At 41.3% G+C, this 20,128-nt stretch overlaps 1 protein-coding gene across 1 annotated transcript in view; it reads right to left on the bottom strand.

The window, feature by feature from the left end:
- Nucleotides 1–20,128, bottom strand: part of LOC129108192 (transcription factor SOX-6-like) — a 110,421-nt gene that overhangs the window by 35,385 nt on the left and 54,908 nt on the right. Inside the window, exons 5-7 of the mRNA XM_054619895.1 lie at nucleotides 14,236–14,325; nucleotides 6,060–6,232; nucleotides 4,148–4,216 (exon numbers count right to left, since the gene is read on the bottom strand). Of these exons, the coding sequence (XP_054475870.1) occupies nucleotides 4,148–4,216; nucleotides 6,060–6,232; nucleotides 14,236–14,325 (332 nt within the window). The remainder of the gene's footprint in view (nucleotides 1–4,147; nucleotides 4,217–6,059; nucleotides 6,233–14,235; nucleotides 14,326–20,128) is intronic.

The raw sequence follows: 20,128 nt of genomic DNA, 5'->3' as shown, positions 1-20,128 counted from the left end.
CTTTCTGCTTCTTTGTCATTTTTGGCTCATTGTTGTGGTTCTCCAGCCTTCATATAGACTTGTAGCGGAGTATAGCAAAGTAAGATGAAGTAACGTTAAACAAGAAGCTACCGAAGAAAGCCGCTAGCTAGCTAAAGACAGACATTTTTTCTCAGGGGGTTAAACACAATATGTTGGCCATAGCAACTTGATAAACTCGTGATAAACCCGGGATGAGTTCTCTTAGTTTGTTGTCGTGTCCCTATGAGGTATGACTCTCCTGAATGCAGCTTTAAGAACACGATATCCTTACAAATAATTACATTGCTCAGTTTGTTCTTTCACCATCTCGCTACACCCATGTGAGCACAATGAAAGTGCCAGAGGTGATTCTAATTGAAGCACACAGAATAACTGTACGCTTATAGCATTTTTCTATAGGCTAACACAAGGGTTAATACGCTGGAGCGAGGTCCATTGTAAAGTCAAAAGTTAGCCATTCTCCATAGCTGGTGAGTCCAATCGACGTTATGGGCCTTCCATGGCTTTCCGAGTCATTGTGCCTGAAGCTGTATCTGCTGACGTAGGTGCTGCTGTCTTTCTAACAGCCATTTTCCCGCTCCATTAGTTCTTATACATGTGTGTGTGTACTGCTTGTGTGTGTGTGGATTATTGTGTTTGTGTCCGCTTGTCTTGACACAGGTTCAGCAACCCAGACTATTCACAACCTCACCACAACGTCGGCGCATTGCTGACAAGGAAGCTTTTGATTCAGAGTAGCAGTTATGAAACAAGGACTTTACAGCGAGGTTTGTCATGACTCGTGGATAAATGAGAGATTTATCTTGACTATAAACGCCGCATTTGAAACTCGTCAGTTCGGTTTTCAGAAGTTCAGATCGTGACTGTTGGTCAAAACCATATCTTTACCTTAATTAGTCACCAAAAACAAGGAGGTTATGGTGTTTCAACAGGGGGCAGCATACTGTAATTATGAAACAGGCGGTTGAATACATCAACCACGGAGGGAAAATTATACAAGATGAAATTGAAAAGTATAAAAACAATCAAGAAAACAACAAGAAGAGAAATAGAGGGGAGGCGGAGGAGGAGGAGACGGAGGAGTTATAAACGAAGAACAGAGAGAGGGAGGAGGAGGAGGAGTGCGGCTTTGCAGTCATTAATTAGCCCGTTAGCTAGGGCCCGGGCGGTGCGGTTAGGGCCTGTGCCTTTGTGGGCCCGAAGGAAATGGGCCACATATGAGAGCCATTATAGGAACTGACTTAACAAAGACACATGCCTGTCAGCCACCAGGCTGGGCTGGGCCGCTCTGCCTATACGGCACACAAAGGGCCCACCACCACTGTGTGTGTGTGTGTGTGTGTGTGTGTGTGTGTGTGTGTGTGTGTGTGTGTGTGTGTGTGTGTGAGCCCATATGTATGTTTTTGCACGTCTGTCATGTGTGTGCATGTGTGTTTTTTTGTGTGTATGTCAGGGGAATATATATATAAACTGTGCACATGTGTGCGTTTATGCAGTAAAATCAGCTGTCTATACTTTAAGTCAATATCAGATGCCTGTTTATGTGTAAGTTTATATATATATATATATATATATATATATATATATATATATATATGTGTGTGTGTGTGTGTGTGTGTGTGTGTGTGTGTAACTATATCTATCAGAATGGGGCCTTCGGAAGCGTTGCTTTAACCCGTGGACATCCCCCGCTGGCTCTCCACACCATTTAAAACCACATGACAGGAAACCTGGGTCACTTTGAACTACAGTGTGCTCCCCCTCCTAACAACACCGCACGACAATCGCAGACAAACACACTGACACCATCCACGGATCCAAGAGAACGAAGGAACGTTGAGAGGAAGAAATGGAAAGAACGGGGTGAAAAGAGCTACCCATTGGGACTTTACTGTCTCTATTCATAAATCACATTCTGATAAGACTAAGTTGGGTGCCAATCTATAAAACTTTCAAAATGTATGATAATAACTCATAAAAGCAATGCTAATTAATCACCGAAAGTCGGTTAACTTTATTTGCCGTGATGATGCAACAGCTGGCGTGTGTGCGCTGAACACATCAGGGAGTTGCAACTGTTCCCCTTTTCTAGCAAAAAAAAAACTTTTTTGGTTTCTTATTTTTTCCATCTGGACAACATTTTCGTGTTTCAAATTAAGATATGAACAACAACCGGCACTTCTAAAATATAAAGTGGCTTTTACCACACTGCAGGCCTCTTCTTTTCAGCTGAAACAGTAGCATTTGGTCAGCTCCTCCGAGTATTGGCCTGAGAGGAGCTCAGGTCTGGATTTGATAAGTGGAAACAGACCGGTGCAGCGCTGCCTGTGTGTTTAAAGCCAACACAGCGTAAACAGCCCGTACTCCAGTGACTAAGCCCTGGAGCTTAGCCACAATAATTCTAAACCTCTGTACAGTAGATAGACCATATGCTCCTTATACTAAGCTGGGTTTGTTCACCAAGAAAATGTCTTTGTTTTAAAAATAACAAGACGTGCACCCAGCTGTGATGCATATAATATTGAGCAGCTATACAATGTAAATAAACTCTTTGTTTTGGGTCTCTTTCTGTACCTTTACTAAACAGCAGATTGAAGTAATTCTGGCCTTTTTTGGATTGAATTCAACATAGAAAACAAGCGTGAAACAAAAGATGTGGTGGAATACGTTTCACCTGAATTTACAGCAGATGCTTCTGAAGCTCTCTACATGATAACATGCTGCTCTTAAGAGCTTTTTTTTTTTTCTGCGTGTCCCTTCATCCTCAAAAAGCAAACATGACACAGTATCCATGCTTCACAGCGTGGAAGAGGATCCGTGTAGGAGCTGGGGTTTTTTTTATGGTCTCGCTCTCCCCTGGGGCTCGGAGGCCCTAATGAAGTCCGATCTGAGCTTCATTAACATCCAAGGGTGGGGCCTCGTAATAAAAAAGAGCAGAAGAAGAAGAGGAGGGGTGGAAACAAGCTCTCGTTAACTACATCACACCTCCGGAGCACAGTGAGATCCAAAGGCTGGAGAGCGATGGGGGGTAAACGGGGTACGGCTCGAGACTGAACCGGTCTCAGAGGCGAGCGCATTCAGATTGTCTCACAAGCCGATTGAATTCTGCGGCAATCCGACCACTTAAAAAACATAAACGTATGAAATACAAGCTGGTTAACTTCCCACATGGCAATCAGCCACAGCGCGCAAATTTAGCAGCATTTGGCTCGCAGCTGGTGGTCATTTCTCGGTGAGCATGTACAGTGCACACGGATCATGAGCATCAGGTGGATGAAACGATGGAGGAAAGAGAGAGGGACGAAGAAAAAGGAATCAAATAGAAGCAGGGATAAATAAGAAGTGTGAATGGAAAAAGTAATATGCTGTTTTTTTATCAGCATGTGTCCGTCGAGATGAAATATATATTGTTTATGTTCTCCGTTTTCTCGTCGAGATTTTTGTTGCTATCCATTGTTATGGGCTGGATTTATGAAAGCTGCAAAAAAAGAAACAAGGAAGGAGAAACAGTAAAGGCAACACGAGCTGAGAGACACATAAAGTGCATGTCGGGCTGAAGAGGGGAAACACATGTTGATAAATAGACAAGTAGAGAGAGAGAGAGAGGAAGAGTAGGAGGAAGCCTATAGAGGATGCTGGGATATCGATTTGCTGACTGATCAATGAGAGAGTAAATGATCCGGCCATAACCAGGGCAATTACTGTGTCACTGCTGTGTGCTATTGTGTGTGTGTTTGTGTGTGTGTGTGTGTGTGTGTGTGTGTGTGTGTGTGTGTGTGTGTGTGTATCTTCATGGAGAAATTCAAGGCCGGTGTTGCGTAAACTGTTGTAGCTTTCAGTAGCAGGCAAAACTTTAAAAGAAAAGGTCACGACCTCTCGCGTTTTTGTTGTTTTTTCAATCACACTTTGGAACAGGAGGAAAAAGGACACTTCAGACAAAAGACGAAGCAGTAGATGGACACATCAGAGAAGAGACAACGGGGAGGAAACGAGGGGAGTCTGCAGAGGGCAGGAGTCGACTCAAAAATGTGAGGTATGAACAGAAGAAGTGTGTGAGAGTGCGTCAGTGTGTGAGTGTCGGGGTGAGCGCGAGTTGGTAGTTGGGGGTGTGTTTCTGCACACTAACCTGGATCTGTTGCTGGAGAATGTTTATCTTGTGCTGCTGCTGAAGGAGCTGCTGCTGTTGTCTGGCGATCTGCACACACACAGACACACACACAGACAAAGAGGGAAAATGTCAATTATCAGTCATTTCTAACATAATTCTAAAAGGATTGAAAATAAGTGGGTTTTTTTTTTTTAAATCTGGCGAATTCTTTTTACTTTTTTTTTTAATGGGAGAAAAACTTCTGAAGTATATGCATAATCAAAATGTTTGCACACAGAACTAATAACCCCAGACAGATGTCATGTTTTGGCATTAAATCTCAAACAGCTATCGATTTTTGCAGGATGAAATTCAGATACTAATATCTGAAGCTTAAACACTTTAACCAGTTGTCGCCGTTTAAGTGTTTTGATCAACCTTAGTCTGATCTGTGGCTCATGCGATAAAAAAAACTTTTGGATGCATGGGAATTAAAGTCTGGGTAAAAATCAATGCCAATCAAATTGCTGGGATTTTTTGTGTGTGAAAATTGGCAAAAAACACGAGAAATACCAGAAGAGAATGCATGCCTTTATTAATAATAAAGGCAAAAATGTTCAACAACACTTGGAAAATGAGCCTGACGTGTGGCGCGGCAGGTTAATGGTCGTGCTGCATTCAGGATCAACACATTTTTAGATGCGTGGAGAGTTTCGGAACAAATCTCTTATCTGACACTGAATGCGTGAGATTGACATGTTTACCAGGCGAACCAACAACAACAGGAGGGGGCGATCATTTATGTTTGTCCCTCTGTTATTTTGATGTAGGATTGTCTACTAAAAAACATCTGAAGTCAAATGTTACAGGACTGAGCCTCAGCCGGTGATGGGCAGCGGGGACCGGCCAGTCGCGTGAGGTTAAAACCCTTTAAAGGGGCATCACGTCAACCACTCCGCTCCAGAAAAGTCAAGCAGCTGCCTCTCTTTCTTCTTGAGAAGTCATTTAGTGCATTTATTCTGAAATATAATTACAGGCTGCTGAATGGGAGGCGGCTCCCCATTTGCACACATGTCATATTTCATTAAAGGCAGATTTCTCAGGGTTTGTCTGTAGGGCATTATCCTATCAAGTCTCAACAGCCAAATGACTGGCTGATATTGGAATCTGTCTTTCTTTTCACTCTCTCCATCTCCCCCTGTTCCTTTGTGAAGTTGTGAAAGGTGGAATGTGTTGTGATGGGAGGTGTGGACACGTCCAAACAGGGCCTGTCGTATGTCGACCTACAGTAACATGTCGGCAAACAGCAAAAAAACATAGAGCGGATCACCTAAACACCTCACTGCTGAGGCTGCTTCTCTCTCTGTGACACGCTAATGTTTCTGCGTCTGACACCAGCGCATCGGCATCCACGCTTGACGCCACGCACACACATACAGAAAGCCACGCATAAACACTTTTCTTCTGGTGTTTACTTCACGTCTTTGTTGTTGTGTAAGTTTTGGCTGTCATTACTTTGTGTTGTGATGACATTAAACATCTTAGCTTCACTAGAATGAAGTTCAACAAAGACAAAGGACAAGTTAAACTCAAAGTTTAAGCATAACATCTAAACCAAAATGTAGAAAAAATCTTATTCTATAGCTATATTTTGTTTATTTATCAGGCAAAACGCTGTAAATATGTGCCTATTTAGACCTTATACACATCCAACGAGAAAAGGGAACATCACTTTTCTCTCTTCACAACGTTTTTGGTTAAATAAATTAGCTAGAAGTTTATACAACCAGTCTGATCATCTGTCTGCAAATGTAAGTTCTTATGTTTCTTAAACCTGTTGGATTTTCATCCCCAAATCTCAGCGATCAATTTAGTGATTAAAAACTTTTACCTGAAAGGAATGAAGGAAAAGGAAATATGAACACCAACAACACACTGAGACCTTCCCCACCTGCTCCTGCTGTTGCCTGGCCAGCTCCATCTGTTGTCTCTGCTTCTCCAGCTGTGAGGCGGCCATCTTTTTCTGCTCGTCGTGGGCGGAGAGGAGCTGCTCCCTCAGACTGATCAGCTGACCGATCATGGTGGAAAGCTGGTGCTCCTTCTCCTCCAGGGACTCCGGCGTACCTGGACAGGTAGACGGGGGAAGGTGGGTTTTATAAGGTCTGCTGACATGAGCCGTTTGTTTAAAAGATACACAATGCAGTATTTATATAGTGGTGGAATATGATGGTCTATGGTCTAGTGGCATTAACACTGCATGGACTGGCTCTCCATACCCACTGAGTCCATGTGTGCCACATCATCTCAAAATCACAGTGATTATGGTATTATCATTATAAAATCAAACATTAAGAAATTCAGTGATGGTTCATAACTGAAACAGATTTTCTTTTTTGGCTTGAAATTACCAAACTAAAGCAACTTCAACAAAAGCCTCCAAGAAAAACCAGAAACGAACCAAAACAAATCCAACGGGTTTGGCTAACTCGAACAAGACAAAGTTTAGAAAGTCCCATCCCCAAAATTCTCATAAATCTTCGAGCTTGTAGTTTCATCGCACTACTTATTATCTGCTCTTCTTGTCTCTGCATGCCATCGAGTGTTTATCACTTAGTGTCTGCACACGAGAACAATAAAAATCAGTCGGGGTGAACCTTTGGAAACAAGTAGCTGTCACAGGCTTTTTGTCAGGTTTACGATGTAGACATTCTTTGGAGGTTTAAGTCAGGTAGGAGGGCCCAAACTAGAAAGATTTATGAACAGACAGTGACAATATACAACTGTTACTGTTTTCATCAGCATCACCTCACATCGAAGTCCCGCCTTATTACCTGTCTTTACTTACTAAAAACATTCTCCCCCTGCTTTCTACCAGTTTGTTTAGAATTTTTTTCATTTTTTAACTTTGATTAAGTAGCACCCAGGGATGACGTATTCAACTGGTTCGCTTTACAGAAAGACAATGTTATTTAGGATTATTCTGTCTGTGGTAAACACAAGTTATGAAAGTTACATGTTTTGTAACAACAAAACTTTAAATTGATATGCAATCTGCAGAAGTAGAGGAAACAAAAAACTTATTTAAGTATCATTTAGCCACTTGTTAGAAACCTCTCTTTATTGAGACACTTAAAAGTCTAAAAAAATCACACGAATGAATTACTGAAGAATTTTATATCACTGAACAAAAAGCAAAAATCAATTGAACTTTTGTTAACCACAGACCTTATTTCAGGGATCTAAACAATAACCCATTCAAAAGACCCATTGACTTTGAGACGAGGGCACCGGGATGGCAATAATGATTTCCAGGTTTAAGGACTGCTGCACCACCCTTTACCAAAAATAAAGCGTAGAAGGTGGATGTTGGGTTGATGGAGGGAGCTGCAGCAAAATACAATGTACCATGATGTTTTATAAAACCATGTATTCTTTTTGTTAGTTTGAACCATAGAAACAACACAGCCTTTTGCAGCTCCGGCGGGGGAGGGGTTCACTTTATTCACAATGTCTGCACATCGGAAAACTCCTTTCACCTTGAACCCATGTTGACTGCAACGTAACTTTAATTTATCCATCTACTTCCCTTAAACCCTCTGGGGAACTCACATCAAACCTGCCTGACCCCAGACCTGCTGTCTTTATATGTATTATATTCTTCCTCTTTAGTGAATGCAGATCACTCATGTCCAACATGAAGACATGTTCGGGATTTTCTGTGTCAGTGTGTGTTTTCTTTATTGTGTGAATGGGTACAAAACACACACACACACACGTCCATCTTGTTTGTGGGAGGGTGTGTATATGTGCTTGTGTATTTGAACACATCGCCACTGAAGTTTATCTTGTTTAGAAGTTTTCTTGCTCTGTGTGTGTGTGTGTGTGTGTGTGTGTGTGTGTGTGTGTGTGTGTGTGTGTGTGTGTGTGTGTGTGTGTGTGTGTGTGTGTGTGTGTGTAAGGTCTCGCCCTGGGGCCATGTAGGGAGATTGCAGGGTGGCCCCAACACTACCTGCATACTAACAGAGTCTCCATTGTAGTCCTGTCAGCCCCCTATTGTACCCCAGACTGCCACACACACACACACACACACACACACACACACACACACACACACACACACACACACACACACACACACACACACACACACACACAGAGAAATTACCCCTCAGCACCCCTGTATCAAAGGCAACATTCTCCTCTTCTTGTCTCTCTTTCATTCTTCCTTTTTAGGGTTTTTTCCTCAAACGACCTCCCCATCAGTTACTCTACTTCCAAGTCCACATTCTCCCTGTCTCCTCTCCTCTCCTCTCCTTTCCTTTACTCTCATCTCCTCTGCTCTCCTCTCCTTTCCTTTACTTTCATCTGCTCTTCTCTCCTCTCGTTTACTTTCCTTTACTCTCATCTCCTCTACTTTCCTTTACTCTCATCTCCTCTTCTCTCCTCTCCTCTACTTTCCTTTACTCTCGTCTCCTCTTCTCTCCTCTCCTCTACTTTCCTCTCCTCTACTTAACTCCTCTCCCGTCTTCCCTTCTCTTTTCTCTTCATCTCTACACTCTCCTCTTCCCTCCCTTTCCTCCCTTCTCTTCTTTGCTGTCATCTCCTCATACTTTCCTCCCGTTCTTCCCTCTCCTCTCCTTCTTTGCTTTTTCTCTCCTCTCTTTATTCATTTTCTCATCTCCTTTTCATCTCCTCTTCTCTGCTCTCCTAAATTCCCTTTCTCATCTTCCTTCCTTTCTTTTGCTCTCCTCCTCACCTCCTTACTACTTCTCTCTTCTCCTCTCCTCTTAACCCTCCTCCTCCTCTCCTCATCTCCTCCACCCTTACTATAATACTCTCTCTTTACTTGCCCATTTGTTTCCCCCTTCCCTCTCTTCATCACCTCCTCTCTTGTCCCCTCTGCTCTTATCAACACTCTAATCCTCCCTTCTTCACCACTCCCTAAGTCTCAGACCGATTCAGTCTTGCAACACAGATGGATACTTTATAACACTGTCATGTCTTAAAATACACACACACACACACACACTTCCTCCTGTTCCTCTACATTTCTTGCAGTGAAGTGAAGCCTATTGTGTAATCGTAACAACTGCTATTACAGCTCCATGATTCATCCCGGTGGATTACGGCTCGTGCATTCCGAACGCAGTGTCTTGTGTTCCTTCAACGCTTCTGGCACCAATAATCATCCGCCGTTTTCCGTTTTCCATCCATCAGGATTATTCCCGACACCTGCTGAGGGCAGCAGCCAAAACAGAAAGCCGTTAACCGCTTTCTCTCTCTCCGTTTGGATGAGTCGTCTCTGAACCGAGACCTATTTCTGCTTGTGCTGTTTGTTAGTTGTTACTGGTTACACAGTGTTTGTATTTATGGGAATCAAATCCAGCTTTTAGTTTTATTGCAACATATTAATATCACAAAGTAATAAAAGAACATTGCTGCAATAGAATGTGTACTAAGAACATTTTTCCTTAACCTCCCATCGACCCATGCATGTTAATGTCTTATAATTGTATGTTATGTGTATTTTTTCGCATTCATTTTTATTGATTTTAATTTACTTTTTTTTTTTTTCTCTCTACAGTTTTACTTGCACTACTGTGAATTTTCCAAATTATTTTTCTTCAGCAAGGCCAAAGAAACAGTTAACGTCCTATGAAAACCATGTATTTCCAACAAGTGACCTTTTCATGAGCTTAAGAAAAAGGTTTGTGACCAAAAAAAAGTTTTTATATGGTTTATTTGGCTTTATACAAAGCAGAGTTTGACCAATCCATGAAAAATCACTCTTTTTAACCAAAGTTGACCAAAAACTGGAAATACATTTATAGTTTTCTTCGAGAGCAAAGATATTGTATATTGCATTTACCTTTTTTTTTATAAATATATATATTCTGTGTCTCAGTGTGTATTTACATGCCTACAGTATGCGAATGCATGTGTCATTTTACAGAAGAAAAAAAATAACATAAATAAAAACTATTTTTTTTTAATTTTGAATCAATCATGTTAACTATGTGGATTCAGACAGAAATGAGAAATCTTGTCCCAGCCACTTCCACCTACACAAACACAACTTATGACACACACATGCCATGCCACAAACATTCAAACACACAGAAAAAAACCATCACACACTCACATTATCACACATCATGGTGGCCCCAGACTCTTTGGGCTTCTGCCAAACCATCACGTTTCATCCGTGCGTCGAACTCCCAGCATTCCTCTGGATGACTAAACCTTCGCCTCAGTGTAACACCGCAACAAACACTCCAACACTTGACTTCCCATCAGCCCACAGGCCCCGAGACAAACACGACCACTACTTTTTTAGTCAAATCAGGTATAAAGATTTGCATTTGATCGGCAAACATTCACTTTTACTGCAAACAGCTCACTTCTCCAGACCATGAGTAGAAAATATGCAAATAAAAAAGTTGCAAAAGATGCCTGATTTAAGCAAGTCTTAAATTTCTGTTTGCTTAGTGGGGCCAGATGTGCCAGCTCCGGCACCTGACAGTATAATCAGACACTTTCTACCCATCTGTTCTTATGAACTTTTTGACTTCATATGCAACAAAAAAAAAGTAAAAGCAATATTAAAAATGTGGTATAATTGTGCACGCTCTGCTGTGGTGGAAAAGTCTCATCAAGGGGCATGACAATAATAGCTGCTGAAGTATTGATCAAAGCCTCCGCAGACTTATCTCTACGGAAACATATCCAAACACCTATACATCTATAACTATATATTTAGATAAGTCAGTGGATTCATCTTGTTTCATTGTTCCTGTGTTCATGAGCGCCAATGAAAGTGTTTTGAGTGAAAAAGAAAGAAGCAAAAAGGAGGTCAGCGTTCTTCTTCACCATGAAAATAACTCTGAAGACTGAACAAATAGGTTCAGGTTGTTGTGTGAGGAGACACACAGCTACAGTTGTGTTTGTGAATTTAGGTCAGCCAGACTGGACCTTATGTCAGCCATCGAGAAATAAAAGACTCCGCTTGAATTCAATCAGAGGGTTGCTTCGGTCAGGATGCAGCTGGACGAACAGAGACATCTGTGTGTGTGTGTGTGTGTGTGATCCTTTATGTGCATGCCTGTACTGGTACATGCTATATTTATGCATGTTATTAGTGTCTTCAACTAACACACAAGAAAATTGATATACTGCACATTCCAGCTTTATGAAGAGGACAAGTATGCTATTTGTCTTGGTTCTAGTTGCCCTCCACTGGAACCCTGAGATCGTAACAGGGTCCTCTGTCACGCAAGTAAAAGAAAAAGTAGTCATACTTACTTTTATGTGTCAGAAATACTGAATTACATGCATTTAATAAAAGATCCTTGAGGCTACGAATTACCATAATAAAGAAAAGAAAAGATCTTATATCGTACAAACGGGCCTTTAAAGTCAGCTATTAATATTGTCGGTCCCCTGTTTAGTGAATCCCTGTGTTTATGTTGTGCACGTGCACGGGATCTTGTTTGCACGTTCAAGCACGCAGACAAGTAAGTGCTTCCAGGGCCTAAACATAAACTTACAAAAGTTTAAAGATGTTGTAAACACTACAGGTATATGTGAATTGCACGATTGGATGTTTTGGCAGAAAACAAATATAAATACTCTGTCAATGAACGCTTCACAAAATTATTCAGTATCAACCGTTTTTTTCGATTAACAAAATGTTGTCACTAAACTGTAATCCAGTCAGCATTATGTTGCCTGCACATTAGCTAAATATTATTGTACATTTCTGCAAACTATGGTGTACATTAATGATTTCTTTCTGAAACAAAAATATGTTTCAAACATTTGTTTTATATATCAGCCTCGTATCACGCCTGCAGAATCAAACAAAGACAAGTGGTTCACACGAATGGTTAGGTTTAGGCAAGAAAACTTGGGTATGGTTCGAAAAAAACATGATGGACGGTGTTAAATTATAACGTAACGACGTAACTAACATTAATAACGAACAGAAGCTCTTAGCAGACTTTCTTTCTTTCGTGAAACGTTATGTAACAAGCGTAACAATGCTAATCGATAAGCATAAACTCAACATTTACTTTTTGTTTCACACAGGACACAAACAGTGGTATCACAGGTGAAAGTCCTGTGTTTGTTTGACCTGTCTGCCTCTGTCCACCCATAGTGGACTGTCTTGCTCGTTATACTCGTTATTGTGCCGTGTAACTTTCAATAACGATCGCTCGATATACTACATCACTTGCTCTGAGTGAATGCAAAAATTTAGACATTCAACGTCCGACTGCCTGAACTTTAATGGAGACCATTTTCAGAGAGGGAAGAAATAACAGGACCTCTGTCAGGAAGCAAAATGAAAGATTGAAAATGTAAGCTTTGAGAAGTGAGATATATTTAACAGCAGCTATGACCTAATGTTGCATTTATAAACAACGTATGAAAGTATCAGATGTTCAACACTGGAGACCTTCGTCAAAGCAAAACCATCCAAAAGCTCAGTGACAGAAGTTTAGCTCTATCAACGAGGAAATGAAAACCTACAGCAAAAGGGATATAAACAGACTCACTGCCAACAAAATGTAAGTCAAATACCTGAATGGCCTTGAACAGGTTATTTGATCTGTTTCCCATTTTCTCATTATAACCCAACAAGAGAGTTTTTTGTGGGTTTTTTTATGTAAGAGTCTATGACTACATAGAAATATAACAGAAAAAGAAAGTTGAAAAGGTCTGAGAGAAGAGTGATGCAGCACTTGACCTGGATCATCCACAAAAAGGAAACGTTCTACAAGTGGAAATTATAGGTCTGACTTTGAAATGAAAAGAAGTCATAAGATGTGGCATTGCAACTTAACAAATCAATAGGGTACTGGTCTTTTTATGAGTGACCGGGTAGAGGTTTTTTGGAAATTAACAGATGACGAGTGATGTTTCGCAAAATGTGTTTGAGAATATACTGAAAGTGTAGTTTCTGTGAGAGAGAGAGAGAGAGAGAGAGAGTCAGATCTCTGTCCTGGAGTGAAAGTCAATGTCGGTGCTGTTCTGCTGCAGAAAGTTCTCTGTCGTCTCAATTTTTTTCCACTTTCCACAGAGGAAATGCTTGCCAGTTTAACAGGAGACGATCACAAGCGGTTTCTCTCACTAAGAGGAGCTCGACTGCCGAGCCATTAGCGACTAATGTTACGGCACACAAACCGAATTCGCTGTAGCGCAGGAGACACAGAGCATTTCTCGATGAAAATGTATAAATTCTCCCAACATTCTGCAAATTTCTGTCAGTATCTATTATATTTTCTTTTATTAAAAACAGTGGGTTCACACTTCCAAAAAAGTTATTAATCTGGTCACTCATCAACCTGACACCTCCGTCCAAGCATTACGGTTACATATCGAGCAGATATCGTTTCCTCATTTGTATCACCTACTAGCAAGTGAGCATCACAGGACCACTTAATCTAATTCTTAATTAAAATATTTAATCAGAAATGAAGAGTAAAAGCAAAATTTTGGAGTCAAATTGTTCAAAAATGTACCTCCCGTTGCAGCCACTAAATACGATTTCATCATTAGATCCCCCCCACTATGTAATGCTGTTATTCTGACTTTCTTCAGAGCAGGTCTAAAACACGTTGGTCGTTGTGTGATTTATGGCTTCATGAATGTGCAGCCTCTCCCTTCAGACACACCCTTTAATCAAAGTTGCAACCAATGCTTTCAACAATCCTTGAAGAAGGAAAAGTGTTCTTCATGGAACCTTTAGTCTCAGAAAGAGCCCCTTCAAAAACCCATTCTTCAAAAAATGTTCTTCCAAAGCGAATGGTTGTAGAACCTCAGCCCTTCAGGAAGAACCCTTTTTGGAACCCTTAGTTGACAGTTTGCCTGTGTTTACAACAAGGTTCCTGAGATGCATTAGGATCTGCAGGTTTCAGAAAGTTTTCCTTCTTTCTTTCCTTTTGTTACACACCTCCTCTTCCCTCTAACAGCCGACATACAGCATTTATTAATGTGCAACCTGTTGCCAGAAGGCCACAGTGCAGCACAGACCTCGAAATCTCATTGTTTGCCGGTGTGAAAGTAAAAGTAGATTTAGTTGTAGCTGCACGTTTGGATTCTGGCCTTGACCTTGATGCTCTTACCTTTGACCTCCCCCAACAGTTCGTCTGCGTTGAGGCGGTCAACGCGCTCCTTCCAATCCTTTGAGAGGAGCCTCTCCATGCAAGTTGGTTCTACAAAAACACACAAAATAATCACCTTCACTTTTGATGTTTTTTTTGTTTGTTTTTACGAGCATGCACTTGATGAGAGAAAGCCGTTTGATAAGTTTGCCAAAGATGCCCTTAAAAAAATATTCAGTGTCTTCCCACAACCAAAAAATGTGGCATACCAGGAAAAGAAAGAAGCAAAAAGAAGAGACAGAGGGGAAAGGACGAGAGAGAAAATAACCCATTTCTCTGAATTGTTAAATAATAATGAAAAAAAAGAAACAGGACAAGGAACCATTTCAAATAATAAAAAATAAAAGAATTCAGCTGAGCGGTTGAGAATGTCTGCATTGTTCTGATTTGGGGCTGTCTTCTTCTCACAATGTGTCTCATAGCCTCAGGATAATGGACATCAGAGACACGTGGTACTAGATTCATAAGGTCTCATTTGTTCAATTGGAGTCCTGCTGTGAACTTTACTGAGACAATGAGAACTTTTCAATTCTCCATCAGGCGGATAGCAGAGAGAGAGAGAGAACGAGAGAGGGAGAAACAGAGAGACAGATATCTGCACATGTGCAAGCATGAGTGTTTGGGTGTGTGAAAAGAAAGGCACAAAGGAAAGTAGTGCATGCCCTCAGGTGTCAGTGGGGAGATGTAACAAAGTACATTTACTGAAGAACAGTTTTGAGCAACTGGTACCTCATTCATTTTTTCCATATTTTGTTTACATTCATGGATATATTATAGCTTTAACTCTACTACATTTATTTGACAAGTTACCTTGCAAATAAGGATTTTACATGAACAAAAATTAGATTATCATTTAACTTCCCATTTGTTGTCATAAAGTGGTTTAAACCAGCTCCATCTCAACAAACTTCAACATTAAAATTCTGCTTAAGTCTTTACTGTATTACAGTAATAACAGAAATATCAACAGATAACAATGACGGGAGCCATTCCGCTGTATAATGAGTACTTTTGCTCCGAATACTGTGTACGTTTTCTACAGTTAATACTCCTCTCGCCACCTCCAGGTGTACAATACCTGTGTGAGTGTGTCTGCATGTGAAACTGCTCTCTTGTACAAACTGTAAATGTCCGCCTCACACTCCTGCAACAGGCCGAGTTTCTGTGTCTGTATATATTTTGGTTTTCGTGCCAGCGAACGCGCCACAGATGGTGTCACGGTCACGCAGGGCCCCATGCCGCTGAAGCCTCAGTCACCAAGGACGTCAAAAACACACACACACACACACACACACACACACACAAAAAGGAGACATTCTTGGGCGCTGTGTGGAAAACATGCGCCTGAGGGCTTTCCTGATTTAGAATGGTTAAGTCGGACAATAGCTCATTTGTGGAGCCTTTATCCTGACAAAAGGCGCTATAGGCATTCATAAGGGCACATGGCCTATTGTGAATGGCTTAATATTTAGTTTGTGCGTATGGGACCATTGTGTGGTCAAGAGATGCCGTCCAGGCACGACTTCCTCGTTGAGTCCATTAAAGCCCTGCGTGTTTACAGTCGGATTATGATTGTTGTAAATAAGCTAATGCAGCCGTCCAGATCACATGGGATCAATGTAAACAGGGGGGGGGGTTACAAGACAAAGAAACAACTTAAAAACTACAGTAATAATGGTGATTTGCCTTATTTGGGGAGAAAGAACAACAGGTATTTCCAGACAGATGGTCCACATTGCAGCAAAATAAGGTGATTAATACAATTTCCTCACCCTCAAGAGAATGGAATCCACCCAATCTTTCATAGATTTATGATCCCAGGATATCTATTTGTGTATATATTTGGTTCAATGGGGTGATATTTACTGCCGGTGGAGGGGGAAAGCTGGAGGAGGGGGTCAGGATGTGATGTTTTTATTTTTTTCTCATCACAAGACCAAAAGACGCCGATGTGCACTCGTTCAGCGAGGCCTCTTACAAAACAAAATTAGGGAAGTGCAATTTATGGGAGCACTTAGGGAGGAAAATACAACCTGTGACTCCAAGATACATCTGCATAAGTCAGCCGTGTGTGTACTCAGATGCACAATTTATACCCCCCGTCCTGGTAAACAGATCACACACAGAGACGGTGGGGGATAGGAGGAGGGGTGAGGAGGTGTAAGTGGGGAGGAAAAGAGGAAGAAGAGAGGGATGAGAGGGAGATGCTTTACCCTAGATGGCTCTCTATCTGTCCCCGCTACCGAGTCGGGGATCAAGTGCTGTTTAGATTGGAGGGTGGATAAAAATTCCTCGCTGTCCGAACACCGACTTTATCAAGTGGGGGAGAAATGCAGAAGAAGGATGATTATGAAGAAGAGGAGGGAGAAGGGAGGATGAATGAGGTGAGGAGAGAAGGAATGGTAGATGAAATTAAAAAGAGAGGGGGAGACATGAGAGAGGAGAAAAGTGGAAGACAGAAAAGGAAGATGATGAAGATGCTTGTTTCATTTTCATTTTCAAGTACAGAGCGGTGTATGAGGAAGGGTGAATGGAAGGGTGGGAGATTAGGAAAGGTAAGAGGAGAGCTAGCAAGATGACAAAGCCCTTGCAAACCCCTATAGAAATACTAATATGTAGATGTATACTGATGATAAAAAGTGTTTTATTTCTATTATCTTAAACTCTTGTATTGGTACGTGATACTTTTTCTAACCCTTGGCCTTGAGATCAGAGTTTTTAATTGGTTGTAAAACAACATGGTTTCAATACCAGTGGGGGAAAGAAGACAAGGAGACAGAGAGAAGGGCTGAGTGAGCAATAAAACAAAGTGAAGGAGAGTCAGAAGGAGGGTGAAGGAGATAAGAAGTGGATTAAAGAGAGAGAGAGAGAGAGAGAGAGAGAGAGAGAGAGAGAGTTGTAGTAAATCAGCCAGTGAGAAGGCGAGTGTTTAGGGTAAACACACTTTTATCACCTGTCCCCACGCCAACCTGCCAAGAGACAGTGTTTTGGGTGTTTTACACGAGCCACAGGCAACTCACTGTGTGTGTTACACTGTGTGTGTGTGTGTGTGTGTGTGTGTGTGTGTGTGTGTGTGTGTGTGTGTGTGTGTGTGTGTGTGTGTGTGTGTGTGTGTGTTACTGTGTGTGTGTGAGGCAAGCATCAACACTCCCAAAACAGCCACTGCCAAGAACAACACAGTGTGCCACAGGCTTCCACTCAGACTGAGTCTCTCTCTTTTCCCCTTTTCTCCCTCTGTTTCCATGTGTTTAAACGTTTCCCATGGAATGAACTGTTCTATTAAATGTCCCGAGTTGAGCAACAGTGGGAGTATGTTCTCATTTCTGAGTCTTCTTTCAATGTTATCCTCAATGTTTAGCGATGGAAAAAAACAAAACAGAGGAGTGTAGTGGATAATGTGGGTAGCTAATGAGATTTACGCTATAGCCAGCGCTTTGAAAGGTCTAAATACAACAATAAACATGAGCAAATCAGCTTTATAGCAAATTCAAAACGTATCATTCGTCACCATAATTGACAAATTCATCCACAGTTGACCCAGAATCTCTGAATTTGAATGTTTTCTGGACTACTGCACAGGCGTAGTTTTAGCCTTAGCCTGTTAGCGAAACAGATTTTAAGCTAGGTGACCGGTGTAAACAGCGGTTTCTACGCGCCTCACCCTGCTGATTTTGATTGATTATTGTTAATGCTTTTATAAACAAATGTAAATAAATAATGCTTTGTTTGTGATGACAGTTTTGTTTAGTTTTAGGATCTCTGTGAACTTTTTTTATCCCCCTGAATTGCCAGAGATTTCCATCATAAATTCATGTGCACACAGATTTTGACTCTTACAAACAGACTCAATAAGATCTGTCTTAAGGCATTAAAAATGATAAACAAATGACTGAAGCGTCTTGGAGGTGGTAGGGGCAGTTGCTATGGAAATAGGGGTAGCAACAGCACTTTTTTGTCTTTGACTTTTTATCAAATTTTGGTCCTAACGACTCAGCAGGAAAAGTTAAAAATCCATCCGACCATCTGTCATCTGACGTCGTCTCATAGAAGAAACGTCAACAGAATGTCATCACACCGTCTGTGAAAGCTCATACATGTTGTTTCTTTTTGATTTATTTTTCTTGCGTTTTGATTCCAGGTGAAAGTGTGAAACTTGATCATAATTCAAATACACAACAGAACAGAAACAATTCTTGAGAGAGACTTTCCATTTGTTTTCGGACATGCAGTGGGTCTACATTCGAGAAGCCAGTTTGTTTGCTTTATAGAAGTATATTTCATTCACATTTTATATTTGATGACATTTCAAAAGTTCCCTTTTAATTCACTTGACATTTGAATGGAAACATAGCGTCTGTTTCACTTTCTCTCTCTCACACAATGTACAGTTGCCAAAAGCTCAGGAACCCTTAAGTCTGCAGTCGAAACGCCAACGTAAAGAGAGAAAAAAAGAAAACATTAATCTGAAAAATTAGTTAATGTTAACAATAACAAAGACCGATGTGTTAGTGGGTGCCCGATGTTTGCGTAACACACCCACGGCTGGGAAAAAAAGCATTTTGTGTCTTAACTTTCGCTACCGAGCGTGTGTAAATGGAAGCTGACAGCTACACTTTGCACTTCCAAATTTATGTCAGTGGTGTGACTTCAGCTGCGGACCCCACAGCATCAGAGAGGAAGGGAAGAAAGACTAAAAGTAAGCAAGAAAGACAGAACAGGGAGTGAAAAGAAAGAAAGATGAATAATACAGAAACAAAGACAGGAAGAAAGACGAAAGCGATATTAAAGACGAGACAGACAGATAGGAAGAAAGATACCGAGAGACTGACGGAGTGAATACAGCGAGAGAGCCACAGAGAGAGCAGCTGTCCTAACAGCTGGCCGGCAGGATTGATGTCTCAGTGAAATAAAACTCAACATATGTCCAAACATGAGGAGACAGGCCAGCCAAGAGGAGGAAAGAGATACACACACACACACACACACACACACACACACACACACACACACACACACACTGATATGAGAACACTCTGAAGCACTTGAACATACATGCACGCCACACACACTGATTAAAGAAGGCCGGTACGCTGCTGAGACATTTAATTGAACAAATTACAACACACTCTACACACACACGCACGCACACACACATGCGCACACACACACTTTCAACGGGCTATCACTGCTCGCTCGGTGTTGTAAAACCATTAAACTGCAGAGTGGTTAGCCCGGCTGCATGTTAGCGCGGTGTCCGTTTCACACACACTATTTTCATCTGTCAGATGACACCCAGACTCTCTTGTCGCAGAACATGGCCCGAGAAAGCAGCCGGACCTCGATGCTGGATGGGGAAGGGGGAGGGAGGGAGGGGGAGGGGGGAGGTTGGTTCCTGAGGGATAGTAGCCCTGTGTAACCCTCGTTTCAAACATCAACCCCTATCTCACACACACACACACACACACACACACTTAGACGCACACACATTCTTTTGCTTTTACTGCCCAGTGATATACCCAGGCTACTGTAAAATCTACAATTTTAAGCTTTGCGTGCACTGCAACCACAATTTTGATGCTAAAGTAATGCTCTAATCCAGGTTGATTTATGATGAGTTCACCAAGAATAGACTTACTAACTGTTTTTTGTTTTCTTTATCAGAATAGAGTAACCACTCATTCCTGTGGATTAAGACTTTGTACATAAAGTGATGAAAGTGAGAGCTGCTTTTTTTGTTAACTTTTTTTTTTCATTTATTATTACTTATAAACCAGATTATTTTCCTGGTTTTATTGGTTGGTCTGTTTGTTGATTAATGTCAACACAATTTAGCAAAGCCAAACACTTCATATTT

The sequence above is a fragment of the Anoplopoma fimbria genome, chromosome 19, assembly GCF_027596085.1.
Source record: "Anoplopoma fimbria isolate UVic2021 breed Golden Eagle Sablefish chromosome 19, Afim_UVic_2022, whole genome shotgun sequence".
Taxonomy (NCBI): Eukaryota; Metazoa; Chordata; class Actinopteri; order Perciformes; family Anoplopomatidae; genus Anoplopoma; species Anoplopoma fimbria.
This window is presented reverse-complemented; position numbering and strand designations above follow the sequence as displayed.